The following is a 22,696-nucleotide window of genomic DNA, read 5'->3' as shown; positions in this document are numbered from 1 at the left end:
ATGATGGCAAGTAACTCTAACTGGTAGTTTGACTTGGTTGAAGAATTGAGGAAAAACACAAAGAATTACAATAGAATATCATAGAAACTAAACATGTTATCCAAGTGATGTGTGTCAGATGGTACATGTAGTTCAGAGCAAATGTTTTCAATTGAGTTTTGGTATAAACTTGCTTTCAAGCATTTGATGGGTTATGGGTTGCAAAGTTGTGTATCAATATCACCTGTTTGGAATGCTGTAAGCAGTCTACGGTCTAGAAATATATAGCTTTGCAGGTGTCTGCACTCACAGCAAAATAGATTGTTTCAAATATGCTTCTTTTAGGGTTTTGTGCATGTGAAAACAACCAATTGGTTGATCTGTTGTGCGCAACTCTCAGCACATTCAGAAGGACTGAACAAATATCTTCTATTATACTTTATAACAGCATTTTTGTACACAGGTGTGTTTGTTATTTTAAGGGGTGCCTGGCACTGTTGGGTGTGGCATTCTGTGGATTGTGTTTTAGCCAAGTGGAGTTAACTTCAAGTGGGGTTCGGTCTAGCGACCTTCCATCAAACCTCTGTGTAGTCACTGTATTACATATCAGACATGTTTTCAATGCCGTAAAACTATACATTTCTCAGTTGCTTTGTACAAATCATTCTAGATTAGGATTCCCAGATTTGATAATAAATTACATACTTACTATCACAGGCTGTGCTGACTAGTTTTGCTTTTGGCTGAAGCATTTCAAGGAGAATTGTGGTTTCCTCGCACAGAAGCATACACTCAATCCGGAGCTGGTAGCTGATATCAGGAAAACAATGCAACATTTTACTATTGTAAAATTCATATGCACAAATTCCTTTTAAAAGACATGATAAAATAGCTTAAACGCAAACACATTTCATTATTTTACAAGTCAGCAGGCATAGTTTATTTATTAAAAAAAAAAGAAAAAATCCTTCTACATCAAATAATTAACAAAACACGGTGGGCGAGAATACTGCTTTCCTGAGTGATGCTGTGATTCTTTGTACGTAAAAGAAATAGTGTCTTCTAGCCCGATGTAAGTGTTCAGCAGCTCTGAGCAAAGGCTTTAATTTAGAATTGGTCCCGGCCTAGACATGGCCACAGAACCTGAACAACTGTACTTTTTTTGAAAAAGCGCCTCAAATGTTTTGAGCTAGTCTGTTGCTCCGCTTTGAAAAGACACAATGGTGTCCTAAGCCACAACTATATAACCTTATGGTAGGTGAACTCCAGCCTTGATTCCGAGCAGTTTTCGTCATGGTTTTCACAGACTTGGTTCTTTACCGAATTGGCTGGTATTTTGATCTCAGGCAATCTGAGATGGTGGCCTTAAATTCTTTCTGGTTGGCGACTTGGTCATGACATTTTTATTGAGAACTATATTATGAAATGCTCATCACAAATTGTGCCAGGGAATGCTTGTAGGATATTGTACTCTAGAATGCCCATGAACAGATGTGCAGTGGAATGTCAGAATGTAGTTTTACATTGTCAAAATAAGTATCGAGAAATGCCCATGAGATTAGATTTCTGAAACTTATAATAAATATTATCATGCTGATAAGATTTATAGCCATGAAATAGCCACAAAGTGTCAAACAAAATGATAAGATAAGACTTCACAAATTGGTATTTTAGTTACTGTCTTGAAAAGCACAAAATGTATTTACATGAAATTGTCAGTTATGTATTGTGCCCCATAATTATCAGATACACAGATTAAAAGCGTAAATGAGGGGCATCAATGTCAAGATGTCAAGCCCCACTGCTGCAGTTCTGTGGGTGAATATCCAACATGAAAGGCACCCTAAGCAGCTATTATGCAATTTCAAACAGAATATTGCTTCAAATGTCTGCTATATGTTGAAATACTGTATGAACAGCACCATAAGCTGCTTGTGTAGTGTTGTGTGCTGTATCTTCATGTTCTGCATCATGAGACTGAAATAATGCATATTGCAACAGATTCACCCCTTTTCAGAAGGTCATATTTCAGCCTATGAGAAGTTAAAGGTATTGTTGGCTTTCCTTTAAGACCTCTATTTAAGCAACATGGATATGCACATCACTACTCTAGACAATTAAATATTTCCCAATCACCCTTGTTGCTATGTTAATATGAGGACTCTGTGGTAGGCACTAAGCCAAAGAGTTTCTGTATGCGTATTTTGCATTTTTACATTTTTAGAAAGTGCAATTTGGCTAACTTGTCCCAGACTTGATTCCAGTAAATGTAAATCAGAATTTACTCCTAGATCATGAAAGTGCAGTTTCCAGTAGATAGTGGCCATTTTCTATATAAAGAGACATACAAAGATTGCCAACACTTTCTACAGTGGATTTTCAGGCAAACATGATGTATGGTAATCATTGCAAAGTCAATACCATTAACCTCAATAGTTTATGTATGCTAGATCTGCAATGAAGATAGCAGTAAGTGCACATTGCACTATGGTGCAGGTGCAGACAAAGAAGACCTATCGAGTTTCTAAAATTAATTTATCTCTATAGTTGTAAAGGCTCTAATACCGAGTGTACTTTGCAACTACGTAAATGAAAATTTATCTTTCGCCTACCCCAAGATGTCTAAAAAAACGTTTTTGCTTCAAGTCCTAGTTAGGTTTAGTAATCATAAGTGGCTGGTATACACATGTAGGCTAATGATGGCCATATGTTTCCCTTTCAAATTGTTTTAGCAAGACATTTCCTTCTCTGACACCAAGACTAGGTATAACACTAATATATTTGGCAAACATCATAATATCCCTAATCTGTTAGCCCTAAATCTTTCAGTGGCAGGCCTTAGATCAGCCACAACTTTATGTTGAATCATGAAATCCGGTATGCTACTTACCCCCTAGTCGACCCCACAATTAATGCATCATTCTGCAGAAAACCTGGATTTCTATTTGCTTTCTCATTGTGGTTATAATATATTTCTTTGCTTTTTTAAATATTAGCTTACAGTTACCAGTATGTCATTACTGTAAGTACACATTGTCCTATCAGCAGTTATCCCATTAACTTGGACAGATCACTTCGCAATAACGTTCACCATTCAGACTGCTAATCACAAATCCCCAAACGCCAGCTCTCGGTCCCCTATTCAGATTCGAGCTTGGAAGAACATTGACGCTCATACCCTACAGGCAATCCTTTCCTCCACCCAACCGGTTGACAGAAACGATCCGCATATAGCCTCCAACAATTATTCGCTCTGGCTACACAACGCCTTTACCACCTTAGTACCATCCAAGAACATTTCCTCTAACCGAAACTCCCCTTCTGCCCCCCTGGTTCTCAGAAACACTCAGACTTGAGAGGCAACGATGTAGAAACTTAGAAAGGTGCTGGCATAAGCACTATAACAATAATGACAAAACTTTGTGCAAAAATGCGCTAGCTAAATACAAAACGCTTATCACCACAGAGAAAAGCAAATTTTACCTCACACAAATAGAGTCAGCCCAAAACTCCTCCAAACAACTTTTCCAGGTGGTAACTAAACTATCCTGCCCGCCGGTGAGTGCAACCACAGAGGCCTCTCAAGCTCTCTGCAACTCCCTTGCAAATTTCTTCAAAGGAAAGGTCAATGATATTTACTCTAACTTCTCAACCAAGGTTAGAACCAACCGCCCAAATTATAACATCGTCACCAACGCCCCCACCACTACATTTTCCGAATTCAGTCAAATTTCGCCTATGCAGATAGTAGAACTAATCTTATCCATTAAATCAGGATCCCCCTTGATCCTTGCCACCCTCCATCCTTAAACCGATTTCAGACTTAATAAGACCTGCTCTTACTAATATCTGCAATTCTATGTTCCTTTCAGGTTCCTACCCATCAATCTGGAAAAAGGCCATCATCAAACTCCTGCTCAAAAAACCTAACCTCGATCCCTCAGAATCAAAAAGCTACAGACCCATTGCATCCCTTCCCTTCCCATCAAAAGTATTTGAAAAGATCATGAATATTCAATTGTCCCAATTTATTGACCAGAACAACCTCTTGGATGACGCCCAGTTTGGATTTAGGAAGGGCCACGGGACAGAAACGGCCCTTATTAAAGCATCAGACAAGATTAGAATGATCCTTGACGAAGGCAGCGCAGCAGTCCTGATACTGCTGGACTTGTCAACAGCCTTTGACACGGTCAATCACACCATCTTGATCGACCATGTATCCTTCATCGGCATCCATCACAAAGCAAAATCCCTCCCAACCTCTTTCCTATCCAACTGTACCCAGTCAGTCAAACTCAGAGACTTCTACTCCCCCTTTTTTACCCCTCCCTGTGAAGTACCCCAAGGATCCTCGATTAGTCCGACCTTATTCAACATCTATGTGTCGGACTTGGCAAGGGTCATCAAAGCACATGGGATAAGACTAACCTCGTACGCCGATGACACCCAATTAGTGTTGGCCAAACATAACGATGAAGGAGCAATTGCCACCAGCTTCCAGGAGGGAATGCTGGCCATCATCTCCTGGACGGCAAACAACTGCCTAAAACTCAATTCCGATAAAACGGAGGTCAAGATCTTTGGCAGTCTCACCCCCTCATGGTCCCCAACCTGGTGGCCTACCGACCTGGGTCCCCCCCATCACCTGTCACCAAGGTTAGGAACCTGGGTGTAATGTTTGATGACAAGCTCTCCTTCATCAACCCTTAGAATGGTTAGAAAACTCCTGCCTTTTCTTCCACCTAGCACCGGCAAGACCCTCATGTGTACCTTGGTGCTGTCCAAGGTGGCATATTGCAACTGACTCCTCCTGAATGCTCAGGAGAAAGTCCTTAACAAGCTGCAGTTAATCCAGAATGCGGCAGCAAGAATTCGGTCCCGCACTCCCAAGTTCGCCTCAATATCCCCCATCATTCGTCAACTGCACTGGCTGCCAGTCAGAAGCGGTACTAAATTCAAGGCTTTGTGTATTGCATACAAAGCTATCAACAATAAAGGGCCGGAGTTCCTAAAAAAAGTATTGCGCACTTACACTCCTAAAAGATCTCTACGCTCAGCCTCTGCCCATCTGCTCACTGTCCCCCACAGCAAAAATGTTTCCTGGGGTGACAGACATTTCACAGTGGCCACTGCCAGACTGTGGAACACTCTCCCCCTTCACATTAAAAACAGCCCCTCCTTAGTGACATTCCGGAGACAAGTAAAAATTTGGCTTTTCAATCAGTAGCCTCCCACCTAAGCGACTCTTCAGTTACCTTACAGCGCTGAGACACCCCAGGGTATTTGCGCGCTATACAAATAACATAAATAAATAAATAAGTTTAACGCATTCATTTACCAAAATAACGATTCCTGTAGTAGGTGCTACCTTTAACCCCTTCCCTGCGGGGCTAATTCCCCCACGGTGCGGGAGGGGCGGGGTGAGACTGGCACCGCGATGCTCGTGACGAGACCAGGCCGTCATGAGTCATGGTGGAGCTGTACTCATGATGGCTTGGTCTCGTCACGACTCTGCCCACTGATTAATTCTTCCGCACAGGAGGGGAATTAACCGTGCATGGGCGGAGCAGCGCCGTTATGACGAGACCAGGCCGTCATGAGCACAGCTCAAATGCGACTCATGACAGCCTGGTCTCGTCATGAGCACACAAAGGGCTAATATGAAATTTTAAGGTAAGTTGCTAGAGGTCACTATTCCTACTCGTTTATGATACTGATTTACTGCAAGACTAACAATTAATCAGCACAAGGATAAATGAACAGAACATATCAAGAGGAGTAGATACTTTAATATTGCACTTACCTAGGAACAGCAAGGAGGAGGAGATAAAACTGATCAGCGTTTGATAGTTTTTCTTTTTCATCTTGATAGGCTTTCAGGTTCTCGATCTATGGAGTACAGTCCATTAGGGTAGCAAAGTAAAAGTGTAATGTTAAAAGTACATGTTCACAGAAAGAGAATAAGGGATCCAGTTCTTACCTCATGTTTTTCGGGAAGTAACTTCAGGAATTGCTTTAGGATCTCAACATCAAACTTCGACCGGTCCCCTTTCTGTATCATCTCAACAATTTTTTCATTTGGACTGTGGAATGAACAATGGAACAAAAGAGCTAAGTGACAGGAAATATCACACTACAGCTTCCAAGGAGATATGCCACCCACTAAACTCCCCCGCAATATAAGACTGATACTACCTAGGAGACGTACATGTAGTCTAGAGTTTGAAATACAGCTTCCTACGAGATTTAAACTGTCTAATGCAAGTCAATGACTTAGCAAGTTCCCTCTGTGGTGGAATATGGTTTATTAGTAGGTGTAGGTGGGGTCCTGCCACTAGTAATAAGGCCACAATCACAATATAAGGCCCAGTCAACGTCTCAGTAAATGATTCCTTTGCTCAGTCCTTGGTAGCTGGCTGTGAGCAGACAGGCTTAACTTGGGAGAGGAGACAGGAGTGTAAAGCATTTAAAACCTCCAACACATTAAATATGTAAAACACCACACACAATACAAATCTAATTCATAAAAACAAGAAATATTATGATCAAAATGACAAAAATCAAATGTTGGGAACCAGACATATGATTTTTAAAATAATAAACACTTCTTAGTGCCTAAAGGTTAGAAATGCCACTTTGGGATATCTGATCGTACTTCACTGGGACAAAGTCAAAGTTTCAGGTTGACCTTGAAGGAGCACAAGTTGGACATTCTTAGCGGTAGGGCCCGGCCAAGTGTTTACCTTCTGACTTAGTCACTTTTTGGGAGTTTTTTGTCTCGAAGTTGAGCGAGGCTCCTTGTAAGGCCAGCTTTGGGTTTGACACCTCGGTCAACTCCTGGGGGTCTCATCAATGACTAAATGCTCCAGAGCTTCAGGGGGGCAAACCCGAATCTCAGGCCAGGATGAGTTTCAACGTCGCCAGCTTGACTCTCGTTGACAGGTTGGCAATCATTTTTAGCTTTTTACCAAAAATTCTCCATTCTTCTCCAAACTTCTGGATCTTCTTCCAGAAGGTCATTTTGGGGTTTCAAAGTGGTTCCAACACCCCAAGGAGCAAAGTGGAGCTTCTGGAACCTTGGATTGGTGTTGTGAATACTTTGAAACCTCTAAACGACCTTCTGGAAGAAGTTCCCACAATGCACTTTGCCACATTTTTAAAGTCCAGCCGAAGGTAGTCAGCTCGTTTTTTCTTGCTGGAGATGATGCAGGTGGAGCTCTTTAAACCTGCTTTCAGGGAGTCCACTCCATCACTTTTTGAAGCAAGGCAAAGTCCTTCAGGCAGTGGTTCCCAAAGTGTGCAGCAGGTGCAGGCCAGGCTTCCAGCAGGACAGCCCTCCTTCATGTAGTTTCCGATAGGGATCGGAGGTGCTTGGCATCTCTCCAATATTTATCCAGTGTTCCTGGTTGACAAACAGGGGGGCACCCCTAGCTAACAGGGTGCAGGGTGCCACTCTCAGGTTTGACCTCTTCTACCAAAGATCAGCATATTCTTGTCCCAGAAAGCACTATTCCTTTAAAATCCCAAATGGAGAAACTTTCTCCTGGAGGTTAAGATCTGGTTAAGCCAACCTACTGGTGTGGCTAAGTTTCCCTAACACTCCCCTTCCAGCTCCTCTGCTAATTCAATTACTGGGGTGCTGTCTGGCTGGGGGTGCCGGAAGTAGAGTGAGCCTTTGTCATGTTCTAAATGTCATCCGTCTTTGAAGACCAGTTTGGCTACCCAGCCCCCTTCCTGCCTTGCAGATCTCCTCCCACCTGGTGTCCTTTGTCTATTTGCAGGCGACTTTACACCTCATTAAAGCAGTTTTGATTTAGCCTGCCAAAGGCTGGCCAACGGGAAATGCCCCTGGAAGACTGGATTTCAGTTATTCAGAAAGGAAAATTCTATAACTTCTTTTCTGAGGTAAGTATAATAAATCTAACCTTGGGAAGTTGTTGGATTCATTCTAATTATCATTTTAATATGTTGAAGTAAATTTTTAGCTCACTCGTATCAATTGTTGTCCTTAATTAAAGTAGTCCCAAGTTAGCCTATGGAATCAATGTGCTACAATGCTACAATGGAGGAAAACAAAATATGCAGTTTTTCTTACACTGGGGGATATAAAGCATCTTTTATAATGTCACCAGTAGCGGCCCGTGGTGCCAGTGCTGCCGGGCGCTGACGTGGGGAGTGGCAGGGTGGGGGGTAGTAAATTACAGATTACGGCCGATTAGAGGCAAGTAAACACAAATAAATAAAACAAATGTCATTGCACGCACTGTATTGCATTTGGCATAGTTTACTACCCCCCATCCTGTCCCTCCCAACGTCAGCGCCCGGCAGCACTCCCACCACGGGCCGCTTCTGAATGTTACTACTTATAGCTTCAAGGCACGCTACCCCTGGGGCATCTAGGTGAGACATTGGAAGTGACTTATATGAAAAAATAAGGTTGTTTAAGACTTTGAAATTACCTTTAATTCCAAAGTTACATTTGCATATAATTTACTTTTAAAAGCAGCCTTAAAAGCAGCGCTGCCTTCAAGATCGCGGCAGGCAACACAGCAGTGCACACTTAAATGCATTACATCTGCTGGGCCTCTTAACTTACCACATACTTGGGGTTTATAGGTAGGTTGGGTTACCTTTTACACAGAGCACTGGCCCTGGGTCTGCTTAGAAGAGCCCAGGGCACAATTAGAGTAAGTTACCAGCAGTATCAATAAAATATGGGGGTGATCAGGGCAAAAGGGATGACTTTCTCACACTCAGTATACGTATGTATGAAGAATTGAGATTTGCACAGCTATCCCAGCTGAAAAGGTTCAGTGATATAAAATGCAAGATTTGCCACTGTGAATCACAATTACATCTATCACAAACTTAATACTTTTAGGTTATTGCGATTGTGCAGTTAACGTCCTACTTCTGAGAAGCTCCGTTACAATGATGTGTATATTTCAGATTTCCAGAGTGACCATATTTATATTGTTTTACATGGACCTTTCTTCCACGTATCATGGAATGGTGCTTTCCAAGTGTATACTGTACATGATGTCGGATGATTGGTTACAACTGTATGATTGTTCAATATTGCATACAACACTGATCTTGTTACCGATATACTTTAGATCCTAAAATATTTACTGTCGCAAATACTTCTCACTTTTGGAACAATTACCTTTGTTTGCAGAGCCTTTTTACATTTCCCTTTCAACCAGTCACTCCCTCTGTACATCATCTAACTGTAGTTTCTGTCCCCTTGTCTGCTTCTGGCATAGTCTCTCCTTGAAAGTAGCTCTCTGACATCCCTTATTACCTTACCTTTATCTCTGTGGGTCTTTCTCTAGCTCTCAGCCAGTCTTAACAAGACTCTTCCTTCTAGCCATTAGCACTCCCCAGACACTGCCTTTATCAGCCAACCCTGTTCATTTTCATATAGCATCTCCCAGACAACATGTATGTTGCTCTGTCAGCCTCTGCCCTATGCTCTTGCAAACTAGCCTCATCACCACTTACACCATCTCTCAGCCTCCAGCTCGGTCTTTCTCTTAACCCACCCTCCACAGCTACCTTCATCTCTAGCAGCAATCTTCCTTGACATATTGTAAATGTAACACCGTTTCTCGATCTAAAATTCGTATTTCCTCAAGGAGTTACTCAGCCATCCACACCAGCATTTCTCTCCATGGTTTCTCAGATGCAGAGGTGCTTTGTCATCTTTAATCTCTGCCAGCCTCTCCACTTACCCCCTTCAGCTGGCTTCTCTTCCAAGACCTATCTATTGAAACTCTCCACATTATCTTCCTTCTATGCAGGCCTACTTACACCTAGGTTTTTTTTTGGGGGGGAGGGGGTTATATAGTGCAAACTAGACCCAAAGGTATCAGAGCGCTGTACATGAGCCCAAGTTGCATTACAGATGGACACATTCATTTTTGTTCAGCACAGGGAGATTACGTGATTTGTCCAAAATCACAGGATGTTGAGCGTCCCTGCCAAGACTCGAACCCTGTCACCCAGCTTCAAGGTCAACCGCCCCGTCTGTTAGGCAACATTAGGCTAGGTTAACATTACATTAAGTTATCATCTAATTCTCAGAAAGCCTCTCTCACAGATTCTACTAACTTTTTCATATTGTCTCCCCCAATCCTACTGTCTTTCTGAGAGAGCGAACCTCAACAATCTTCCAGAGCCATGTAGCCCGGATACAGCTGGTGTCCTTGTGTCTTCTACTGTCAACCTGTCTGAGTTTCCAGAAGTGCTAGGCAAGCAGTGCTTAGTTTGTAAAAGAATAAGCGATAGAGCCCAAAGTTTGCTGAGATGGACTTTGTTGGCACTACAGAATGTCAGAGGTGCCAAATACCAAAGCCAGACAAATCTTGATTCCACCCCACGCCTCTTTCATCCATTAACAGGAAATTCCTGCTCCTTTATCTCACACCTACAAGTTCCTTTTCTTCCCTGCGTCACTGTTTTTTGGTACTTTTCTTCCCTCCCATTTGTATTTTTCTCTCTTTTGCTATGGGGCAAAGTCTAATGAGGAATAATAAGTAATGGCCCCAAAAAAGAGAGTTGGTGGGTCTCCTGCGCAACCATCAGCTACAATTAAGCACTGCAAGTGAGAAGCTTAAGTTTTTAAATCTCACTCCGCCTGGGTTTACTAGAATAATTAATGCCCACGGGTGACATCTTGGGGACACAGAGCCGAATAACAACAAAGCTAAAGGCACATACTGCTGTGCAAGTCATCATCGCCCAAAGTCACCCTTGGATTTATATGATGCTATTCAGAAGTAGGCAGTCACTTTACTCTTAGGTGTAGCCTGGAGGGCATCCTTTCTTACATCTAGAAAGTTGGGAATGTGGAGGAGAGAGGTCGCTGATTTTTTCAGCACTGGCATTTCCACAAAACGCAAAAAATTAAGGTAAAAGAACAGTTGAATTTGGTCGTAAATAAACGTATTTGAAACACTCTTTCTTTTGGTGTAAAGAGCTTCTGCTGAAAGGCTTTTTGGTTTGACCTGCCTCATATATACATACACATATATATATATATATACACATATATATATATATATATATATATATATATATATATATATATATATATATATATATATATATTTTTTTTTTTTTTTTTTTTTAATCCAGAACCATAACTACTGCAACTTGGGGTGATGATTTGGAGTAGTGTTGCAACTCGAATTTCACTGGCTTGTGCAATGTAACATTATAATAATTCTCACTTCTACTTCATGGCAAATGAAGTCCTTGTTTATTTTTGTTTGTAATATAACTTATTTCCTAAGCTATAATCACATTTATGCATTAGTTTAAGAAGACACAAGCTAAATGCACCTAAAAAGGCAGTTCGAAAAGGTCACATCTTACCACCTAAATTGCTTGAGAAAAATATTCAGGTTGAGACTTCTTTTGGAGTCCAAGAAGGTTATCTGTTAACGAAAAACAAACAATGTAATGTCTGTTTTCAAAAAGTATATATGATGCAAGGGAGAATTGAAGCTAACCGCATACCTCTTTGGGTGGCTTCTTCACAGTAGCGGCCTCCTTTTCCTTCAGTGTTATCTGTGCCACACAGAACAGTTCCTCGATGCGCGTATAGTTCGGCTCTATGGCCTCGTTAGATATGCTGACGGATGCCCACATGGAGTGAGTGTCTGAAAGGGACAATGATGGGAAACAAGCAGTGAATTTTGGAGCTTCCCAAAATGCCTGCAAATGCTGGAGATGCAAAACATCAAAAGGCAAGTAGGTCACAGAGTTCTTTTCCTTTTCCATGAAATCCCTGAATGTTTAATGAAAACGTTAAAAATATTTGCAATGCCTAATGTCTCAAGAGTTGGCTTTAGCCCATCTGTCTTTTGAATTGTTATTTGTTCTAGCAGAGTTTTCAGTCTTGCAGACTACCACAGAATCAAAGCATGAGAGTCAAAACAACATTTTGAAGTGCATCACTTCCAGGGTCGAACTGGGACAGAAGTTACATTCGAGCACCAACATAAAAGTGATCCCCATTAGTGAATTATATGGCTAAAAAGATGGCCAATGGTTGCAAACAGACAATTTTGAACTTGCAAAGACACGTTATATGGAAGACTGCATGCATTATAGTTTGCTGGAGGTAGTGTTTGTTTTAATATCAAAGAAATAATCAGTAAAAAGTGGTGAAACAGACCACAATACAGGCTCAGAAACTGCCAAAAAATGGCCCACACCCTGACCTGCAGGACTAGTATACTGGGCACTGCCTCATTCCCCTGTAGGCCAGTCCGACCCTGATCACTTCCTGTTCTAGGGGAAAAAGATGTTTCAATTTACCAATAAAATAAACCCCAATGGTACAGCCCAGGTGAAGTCAGATTTTAAATTGCAATTCTGAAAATGCCTCTTTTTAGAAAGTGGGCAACAGCTAAGCTCTGTGTCCCTCTAGACAGCCGTATACAAAGGGAGCTTAGGTGTGACTTTACGGGCTAGCCACCTCCTGATGACCCATACTGGACAGGATGGGAAGGATGAAGACTCTGCCAAGAAGGACTGCTGTGCCGCTGAAGCCCTGCTACTCTGCTAAACTGCTGCTTTGCTGGATTCCTGCCTTGTTGCACTGACTTGTCTGCTGCCTCCTTCCATCCTTGCCTGGGTAATAAGGACTGGACCCACATCTCTTGAACCCAGAGTGACTCCAAGGATTTGCTGGTTTGCCTCCTGGACATCGAAGTTTTCCAACCACCCAGCAACAGCACCTGGATTCTGCCATCTGAGAGTCTTGTCTTCCCAAGTGGTGCCAACCCAGCCCTTTGGAAGTGGGTATAGAGAGCGGCTTGTACCAAAATCCACACATCGCTGCACCGCTTGGAACGGGTGCATCTCCCTCGACGACAACACGCCACTGCTGCCATGATTAAGTGCATTGCTTTGCAGACTGTCTGGCACATTGTCTCTATTTCAGACGCAACTTTGACTTTGCGCGGCTCATAGCCAATGTGGTGCCCACATCCTGAGTCATTGGTGAGGCATTGCCTCCTATGCTCCTCGCATCTTCTTCTTTGATGCAAACAAGGTACTTTGCAGTGGGCCAAGGCTGGTCCCTGTATCTGACCAGTGCTCCATCGCGTTAACCTGAACTTTCAAATTTGTGCCGGTAAAGCGCGACCAGATAGCTGCGGTTGGCGTTTTATGCTTTTAAGCACTACTTTTCAGTTTAATCTTTAAAAATTCATAACTCCGGTTCTACTTATTGGATTTTTGTCATTTTTGTTGTTTTGGTCTTGGGTTGTGTGTTAAATTAAGCTCTATTTCATCACCAGGTGTGCTATCCTTTTGCGTTTTCACTGTTTTAAGTGTTGCACAAATGCTTTACACATTGCCTATTAAGTTAAGCCGGACTGTTGAGCATGGTTAATTTAGGGTGTGATTGTGACTTAATTTTGATTACCTACATCTGGCCCTTAGTCCTTTTCTCAGAGAATGATGGCAATCAAGACTTTGGTCTATTCCAGCACGTATTTGGTAAGTCTATTCGTCTTGGTCTACCTAAGAACAGTATAGCAAAGTTTTAGTGTATACTGTGCTAATGCTGCAAGAATTCTCCTCATTTAAAGCGACCTGACCAGGTGTCGAATGCTATACATCAGCTTAATCAACTCTCTGTGACCGAGTTACTTCCTTTTAAAGATGGAAGCACTAATCCCAGGAAGTCAACTTTCTACACAGGAAATGTATTAAATATGTTAATCTGGAGCCTCTGAAATCCATAGATAAATCGATAAATTCAAGTTGAAAAAAATTGGGTGACATAGCATTTAGAGAGTAAGGAGTTCTCTCATGGAAGTCTGTTTCGTTAAGATTCGTAGCAAGTCAATGCACATACAATTTTTTGGGGGAAAATTGAATACTTGACACATCACCACCTAACACTTTCTTGGTAATGTTTTTCAGCATGTATCACACTTTCTTTTTGAATTCTTTAACGTACCAGGCATTTCCATTCAGGGTTTCCTTCAAAAATATCCTTTTAATAATAGGAAAATTCTCTACATGTCCCCACGCATCACAGGCTTTAAGAAAGGTTTGGAAACTCCTCTTCTGCGGGGTACACAGACTGGTTCCTCTTGCGTGGATTTTAAAACTTAGTTGTCTGTGCACCTATCCCCTTCGTTTGCTACCTCGCTCCAATTTTATTTCAGGGCTCTGAAACACCCAAAGGGAGTAGACCACTACTAAAAAATTGTAATAAATGAACTCTCTAGACAGGGTTGGATGTAGGCATGGGATTGTGGTGTAGACAATAATAGGACATGACCCTTCGAGAGTGCTTATAAGTTGTTGTTTCACTTTCTCAAAATTATGTGGAAACGTGGGTAACCTGTAAAAAGTAATAAGCATTGGTCAAGCCACTAGTTCGTGTTTTCAAGTCTAGCCTACAGCTAGCTTTTAACCTTTTTTTGTGAAAGACGTATTGCACTTGCCATTGGTTAGATTTGTTAATCTCATTTACTTTGTTCTTATTTATTTGAAGGCTTACTCTCTCTTCTTCGGTTTGTCCCTACCCACCGCTTATTTACCATACTTGTGATTGGATAACTTGAATCCAATATATCAATGGCACCCCACTCGGTTTCTGTCTTCGTCACACTTCCTCTTGATGCCATGGCTCCCTCTCTCTCACCCTCACTAGAGACTCCACAACAGAGAGGGTGAGAAGTGACACAGGTAGGGGGAGAGGAGAGAAAGGCTTGTGGAAATATAAGAGCGAAACAGACAGAGGGGAGAGCGATGCATAGTGGGATAATTTGAAGAAAAATAAACTCAGGGAAACACCGACAGAGACACATGGTGAAGCACGGAGAATAAGAGAAGCAAAACAAATACAGGAGTAAACCAATGCAGACTTTATCTGTGTGGTTCCAGGCTGCTCCACTCAGTCGCTCTTACCCTCACCCCTGGCTCCTCCTACCATCACTGTTACTAGTGATGTGCCAGAATTGAAGGATCAGGAACATCGACATGCTCCTTCAGCAAGCCCAGGCTGTTGCACTTCTACACATATAAACAATGTGATTGTCAATATTCACAGACAATTCATTGGCCAATCACCAGGCATTTACAAGAAGTTTCAAGGTGATTTGCCAATGTGCAGCAATCCCAGATTGTCAGTCAGTTTAATGTCGGTCAGCACAGGCTGCACTAAGTGCACACAGATGTATTTCCATATGCACTTGTGCTAAATTACCTCAGAGTTGTGCAGATTTGTAAATGTTGGGATCTGCATCTTTGCTCCATATGTGCAAGCTTGTTCTCATTTGCCCATTAGGGTTTCCTGGTACTTAATGCCAAGCACCTAATCAGCATGTTGAGCAATGTGACAAAGAAAGGAGGAGCCAATTTACCTAAGCAGAAATATACCTGAGCCAAAGTGGATATTGAGAAATATGGTCTTGTATTTTACTTGTTCTCTAGCAGAGCTGATTTTGTTTATGATCTTTTTGCAGCATCTCTGTCAAACCATTGCAACTACAGAGAAACTTGCAATTTCATAACTATGGACCTATGTTTGTCCCGTTCAATCTTCTACACTGTGCAGAATTTACACAATTAAGAGATTATGAATTTCAGTTCAAGACATGGGATTCAAATTGAGCTTTAGGGTGAGATGCCCTGTATTTAAATCTGGCCTACAGACAACTTTAGCATTCAAGCCGGTATAATGTGAAAAAGAAGATCATGAATAAAATAATAACCAGAGAGGCATTGCGTCAGCTGTCATCGTCAATTGTCATTCAGATTTTGCATCCATCTTTCATAGGCGTTTGTTGGTCTTGCTCTGTGAGTGATGGTATTATGCCCATTCACATATTCAGGAGCACTTACAAAAACATGCACTCCAATGCCAGTGTTGATAGGTCAATACTTTGTTTTTAGTTAATTTTTTTCCCCACATTCCTTAGCCTAATTGTATTTTTTGTATCCTTGTGTTTTCAAACTATGGCCCCTTTATTAAAGGTAAAAGTTGCTTGACGTCGTACAATTGCGATCGAAAATACCTTTTTTTTTTATAACTGCCAGGAATTCACAAGGTGAGAACCTACAAATCTGTATGTGCATGGGTATTCACAAACTAACACTGTAATTGATTAACTTTACTGCAGCCAAGGAATGGCACCAATCCCTTTCCGAGTGGGAAGGGGAATGATTCACCCCAAGATTTACTTAGCATGTAGGTGAAGGGGTTCTCTTTGGGAATAATACTTTCCCCACAGAAAAGAATGTGCACTTGCACAGGGGACTCTCTTCCCCATCTGTGGTATTCTCCTGTCTGGATTACTGTACATGGAGAATAGGACCTTGCGGGGAAAGTCACTTGACCATCCCAAGATTAAGCGTGGAAACCTGCACCTGGTGCCACTTTCCAGAGTTACTTTTGGGTATGTTTGTGAAAACCATAAAGTTGACTAAGTATGTGCAGGCAGACATCTTTGCCTTTACATTTTTAACTAGATTAGTTAATTGTCCCAAGCCTTCAAGGTATATAACTTCAAAACCAATTGAACCTTTTTTGTGGTAATAAGAGTCATATGTTACTAAATTGTTCATTGAAAGTAAATAACTAATTCTGGGCCTCAGGTGTGCTAGAGAGCTTCTATACTGTTCAATATAAATTAATCAATCAGGATTTATAAAGAGCTGCTAATCACCTAATACAGTATCCAGGGGCTTGCCTGGCTTGAAACAGCCAGGTTTAAGGGCCCTTCGGAATTCCGTACGGCAGCAGATGGTCGGGTGCTGCATGAGGAGGCTATTACAGGTCTTTTCTGCGATGTAGGAGAAGGCGCATCCTCTAATTATGCTTTAGTGGATGCTGGGAAAGTGGGCCAGTGATAGGGAGGCAGAGCAAAGTCTTCGATGGATGGTGAAGTTCAGGTCGATGGTTGGTGGAAGTTCAGGTGGTCACTGATGTAGGCAGGTCCTTAGTTGTGTATGGCCTGGTGTGTGCAGGGCAGCAATTTGAATTGCCATCTCTTTTGTACAGGGAGCCAGTGGAGTTGTCCGAGGTGGGGTGTAAAGTGGGTTCATTAGGAAGGGCAAAGGCAAGGCTGACTGTGGTGTTCTGTATAGTTTGAAGTCGCTGTAGGAGGTGTGCGGCAATCCCTACGTAGAGAGCATTGCCATAGTCCACTCAGCTAGTGATTAGGCCTCACGTGTTCAGGGGAATCCATTTGAAGATCTTCTGTAGGTATGCATAGAGTGAGAAAGCAGGCGGATGAGAAGGCGTGTATCTGTGATTTTATGGTGAGCTTCTTATTAATGATGATTCCAAGGTTTCCGGCGTCATCTGCGGGTATGGGTGCAGGTTAGGTCTGAGGGACAGCAGGAGTCATCCAAGGGGTTGCTTTTGTTACCGAAGATCAATATTTCTGACTTGTCCATGCTCAGCTTCAGGCAGTTGTTCTTCAACCAGTCGGCGACAGTTGTCATGCATCTGTGGAAGTTGGTCCTGGTGGTGGTAGGGTCATCGGTGAGGGAGAGGATGAGTTGGGTTTCGTCTGGACAGGATTTTATGTTGAGACTGTGGGAACGGACGTTGTTGGTCAGTGGGGTCATGTATACATTGAAGAGCAGAGGGATGAACCCTGGGGACACTGCAGACTAGGTCCTTGGGCTCGGAGGTAAAAGGTGGTAGGCAGACCCTTTGTGTTCTTACGGTGCGGAAGGAGGTGATCCACCTTAGTGCACCTTGGCAGGAAATGGGAGCAATGATTTTGGCCTGTAGTTCTTGAGTTCACTGGGGTTGGGGGAGGGTTTTTTGAGTAGTGGTCTAATGTTGGCATGTTTCCAGATGTCGAAAATGTTTTGGTGGTGATTAAGGTGTTGGGCAGGGTGGTGATTTCTTGGTCTATTCTTTGGCTTCCAAGGTTGAAGATGTGGTGCGAGCATTGGTCTGTGGGAGTTTCCGAATGGATGGATTTCACGATGGATGAAGTGTCCAGGGTGGAGAGCTGGTTTCAGGTGGTCAATTTTTAGTTTGTGCCAGTTGCTGTGATGATGTATTAGTCAATTAAGTCTGTGGGTATAGGTTAGGGTTCAAAGTTTCTGTATATGGTTGGATCTAGTCATGGAAGAAGCTGACAAGTTTGTTGCACAGCTCCTGTGAGGGTGTGATTTTGTTTTCGCTGGCAGCCAGGTTGGAGAACTCCTTAACAATGTTGAAAAGTTCCTTGCTCTTGTTGGTGCTTATTTTGATTCGTGCTGTTAGGCCTTTCTTTGTTGCCCTGAGCAGGTTTTACTTAAAACCTTTATCACAAGCATATGGTCACCACGTTTAAGTAGGAGCATTTACTCCTTTTCTTCTTCTTTTTAATTTATGTGGCGTATGCTCTCAATAAAAAAAACTATTCCCAAATGCTTTTTTTTGTTTTGCTTACTATCAGTTTGTCAGCATTACAGCAAGACTACTTTATGGCAATGTTTTGGTTCTGCCTAAAGTAGTGTGAGATGTCCAACAGTTCCTTTCTCGTGCAAGAGACACTCTACGATTTCTCACCAGCCCAGCTGCCGCAAAACTAACTATATCTGCATCTACTTCAAGTCTCTGGCCCAGTATGCAAGAGACTCCCACTCCTCTCTGTTCCACTACAATTTTGACAAGCTATTTTACCTTAAGTGTTGGATTTCATGGGTCAAAAAGTTTGTGATGATATGGCAACTGTCCTAATTACACCAGGGAGGCAGGCAAAAGATCTGAGACAATGTTCATTGTAATACTAATGAAAGACGTTTAGTCTGCTATCATTTGGTTCATTGCAGTACTCAGATTATGCATCATCCCCCTTCATTCCCAAGTGGTGTATAATGTCTGGAGTCAAACTTAACTTTCAGTGTTCATCGAACTGAATTTTACACATTCACTTTTTTTTAATTTATTTATTTATTTATTTTAATCAGTGGGTACTGAGAGGCGTGTCAGAAGACAGACTGATGGGATCCAAGGGGTGAGTGACCATCGTCTCTTGCTGAGGAGCCCCGAAACTACATAATTACAGGAAGAATATTTTATTATACAATCAGATGTATTTGTCTGGGTCATCACTGTACTTTGTATGTAGCTTTAGAAGTGTATAACTGCTTTGGCGTGTCTGCATTTGACGGTCTTTAGCGCCATTGAACAATTAAGTTTGTTCTTGGTGTACCACAGCAAATTGAGCAAAGACGACAATGAATTAATCAATCCCCCATTGTATGGAATGGGCATTGCATACTAGAGATGTACTTTGACATAGGAGACTTCAATTTCATTACATATGTCCATTTGATCAAAGAATGGAAATATCATCACATTAGGGAAGAACACTTTTTCCAAAATAGGCTTCATTTAGCCTAATCAGGATTTTACAGCAGATGGCGGGACAACCTCCAATCAATGGTGGTCAACTTTCCTGATGATGGTGAGGGTGCAGAAGGTGTGCAAGTCTACTTTGTCCACTCCTGGTCACTACAGCATTACAAAATTGGCTGGAGATGCTTGTGTGGCCTCTTCTGTAACACAAATTGTGATGACGCACATGTACCACCAGTGCGAGCTCAAGGGGGTTTCCCTAACTTGCATGTGGTTGTGGCTTCATGTACATGAGGAACACTTTACCTCTGCACCCATGCCATTTCACAGATGCGGGCCAGAAGAAAACATGTTGTCAGAAGACGCACTGACTGTGTGCCATATAGAGGTGGTGCACAGTCTGCTGCTTGAAGGGGGAACCTCTGGGCATTCTCATGGAGGTGTAATCACCCACTGTAACCAGATCCTGGAGAATCAATGCTACTCCCTCCCCCTTTCAGATGTAGGGCAGGTTGCCAGTTGTCACCTCCAGTGAAAGGGGGACGAGCATCTTAAACCGGTGCATATCGCCCAGGACAGGTGTGAACTTGTGGCTGTCCTGGAGTGCACATTTCTGGTCCGTGCTCAGTGCATTCAGTAAAAGGTGGCACAGATGAGGGTCATGATCCCTCTCTGTAATATGGGGACTGGTATGCAAGTAGACAGTTCAAATGAAGGATGAAAACAAATTTTCCTCTGCACAGACAAGCAATAGAAGCCATCAGCAATATTTTGCTTCAGGACATTGTGGGTAGACAACAGTTTCCTGATGTCTTGCTCAACTGTAGAAATTAGGTCTTAAAAAGATCATTCAAGGGGGAAACTTTCTCTATGTGCCAATCATCATCAGTAGCAAGCGGGACCAACTGATAATTTTTACACTATTCGTCGCATTCACTCTTAAACTGAGTTAACCAAATGTTTATGGTTGGCCGGGTAGTAATAACACGGTGAGCAACAAATGATGAAATGGTTGTTAGCACATTGTCATTAGCAGAGGTTGAGATTAATTCAAGCTTTTCACTGTTTATTTTTGGCAAGTCTGGTCGCTTTTGAATGGATCGGTCTAACATTTAATCACTGTGTAGTAGAACAGTTTTTATGGTATTGTTTTATTCAACTTCACTTCAGGAGGAAGAACTTGTGCTTGGTCTGCTACAGCAGCATTGTGTCGTCACTTGAGGAGTTCTTTCTGAGGATTGCAGTCTGTCTGGTTGGAGGTATAATTTAGGAACCATAGCTTTCTATATTTTCATTTAAAAAAGCCGGAATGAAAATCAAATTTATTTCAAACATAGTTGGAACTACTTCTTCACTCAGTCGTCAGGGAAGAATAGTTATTTCTATACAGTAGAAAGCCAAAGGATTGTAGTTGGTACTTGAGAGTCCAAAAGCAAAAACAAGGACTGGGTTGACACATCCACATATTTGATAACCCAAAAAATGTTTACGAGCAAAACGTAATACAGATCTCCAATAATTACATAGAACCAGACAGGGTACACACATGAGCAATATTTAAAACCAAATGTTACATGTATAAACAGGTAATGGAGACAGAGAATTCAAAAAAATCATAATATGTAAAGTGAAATGATTTTGCAAAAGTAGGACTAGTATATTTTTACATAATTTACATTTAGTGATAAGATTTTGTCAGATCAAACACATTGAAATCCAATTGAATCTGTTCTTGAAATAGGGTCGGGTCATATAGTGTTTTGAATCATTGAAAAGGGGCGTGTTGACCTGACCGTTATAGAACCCCCATAGCTCCTTGTTGAATAAAAGATCAAATACAGTACCATGAACCGGAGTTATTCTGCAATACATAGCCAATATGACATCAAACTATGCAATGCAATACAACATATCAGATCAGTTATCTCAGGTTTACTAACAATCCTAACATTTAACACAGACATGCTTGCCCTAGCTTCATATATTGAAAAATACAAATACTTACCCCTTACTGCGCTTGGAGAAAGTTTTTGCCAGTTCAGCTTCTTCATTTTTAATGTTGGCCTGCTAGCACTGCTGAAGTAAGCATTCCTTGCAGATCCCACAGAGTAACCCACATGTGCAACCACAATTTCATCCTTGTTCGAGCCAGGAAGTGGAGGTGCACCAGGGCGAGTCAGTGGCATACCTGGCCAAAGTGGTGCGGGTGGAGCCCGACCAAACATGTTGGACAGTGGGGGGGCTGGAGGAGGCCCACCTGCCATGCTGGAAAGTGGAGGAGGAGGAGGAGGAGGGGGAGGGGGAGGAGGAGGGGGAGGAGGGGGAGGAGGGGGAGGAGGAGGAGGAGGGGGAGGGGGAGGCGGAGGGGGAGGTTTAATTTCATGTGTAGGGGGCAGAGACTCTAGTTTTGATGACACTGAAGAGATCAGTTGCTGTGTAGTTGAGATCTTCTCAGAACATGTAAACTGAGGCTGTGATATTCTGTTTTTTTCCTTTATAGACTCTTCAACTGACTTCTCAGTTTGAATACTTTTATGACATTTTTTAACAGGTCCACTGTTCTCCGAATTCTTATTATTTTGAAGTTTCTTCAAAACTGCAATTCGCTCAATAATTTTTTCCAGGGTGTTTTCTTCCTCTGTAAAAGTAGTAACATGAAAGGTGTTAGTGCTAAATGTGTGTGTGTGCGCACGCATGAGGAAACAGAATAACAAACCTCATAAAACACATTAGTAAAGACACTTTAGCAAATATTATACGTCGCTCTAAAGAGGTTCTTAACAAGGAAGAGTTTTCAAAATGAATACAGATGTGTAATCCAGATCCAGGTCCAAAGAGTGACCATCTGATCTATTCCAGATACCATTAAGATGCTCAGAATAACCATTGATTACAGATGTTCAATTTGCAATATTTGAAACTGGGTTCAGTATGTCCATACACAAATGGCTTGCATGACACAGCAAGTTCCTGAAAATAGGTAACGTTAATCTCAAAGTTGGCAGTGCATTTGTATGTGTGATTTTACTGCTAATGGGAATGTTAGATTATTGGCAGTTGGGTAAGATTGTCTGAAGTCCCTCAAGACCTGCTCAAAGGTGCAGGTAAGAATGAGGTACTACACAAAGCTCGTAAACAGTGGAGAAATACAAATTTACACTCACTATGTAATTTCATTTTGTATTCATCCATTGCCACCCACACCCAGCCACACAAGAGGGAACATCTAATGTTTGTAAAGGGAGTCTGTAACATTTGTGCAACATCAGACACTTTCACCCTAGACCCAACCCTGGATATGACGAGCCACCTGCACATTTTCAACACAATGTATGCTGAAGCAAGTATGGTTTGGATTGCCAAGCTAGACAGTTC

The 22,696-nt window shown here is 42.0% G+C and overlaps 1 protein-coding gene across 1 annotated transcript in view; it reads right to left on the bottom strand.

The window, feature by feature from the left end:
- Nucleotides 1-22,696, bottom strand: part of LOC144783200 (inverted formin-2-like) — a 112,534-nt gene that overhangs the window by 71,663 nt on the left and 18,175 nt on the right. The window contains exons 4-9 of the mRNA XM_078662298.1: nucleotides 21,836-21,959; nucleotides 11,506-11,776; nucleotides 11,362-11,423; nucleotides 5,963-6,065; nucleotides 5,786-5,871; nucleotides 689-789 (exon numbers count right to left, since the gene is read on the bottom strand). Coding sequence (XP_078518424.1) covers nucleotides 689-789; nucleotides 5,786-5,871; nucleotides 5,963-6,065; nucleotides 11,362-11,423; nucleotides 11,506-11,776; nucleotides 21,836-21,959 — 747 coding nt within the window. The remainder of the gene's footprint in view (nucleotides 1-688; nucleotides 790-5,785; nucleotides 5,872-5,962; nucleotides 6,066-11,361; nucleotides 11,424-11,505; nucleotides 11,777-21,835; nucleotides 21,960-22,696) is intronic.

Source organism: Lissotriton helveticus, chromosome 9 (assembly GCF_964261635.1).
Source record: "Lissotriton helveticus chromosome 9, aLisHel1.1, whole genome shotgun sequence".
Taxonomy (NCBI): domain Eukaryota; kingdom Metazoa; phylum Chordata; class Amphibia; order Caudata; family Salamandridae; genus Lissotriton; species Lissotriton helveticus.
Note: the sequence above shows the minus strand (reverse complement) of the source record. Positions and strands in the feature narration are given on the sequence as shown.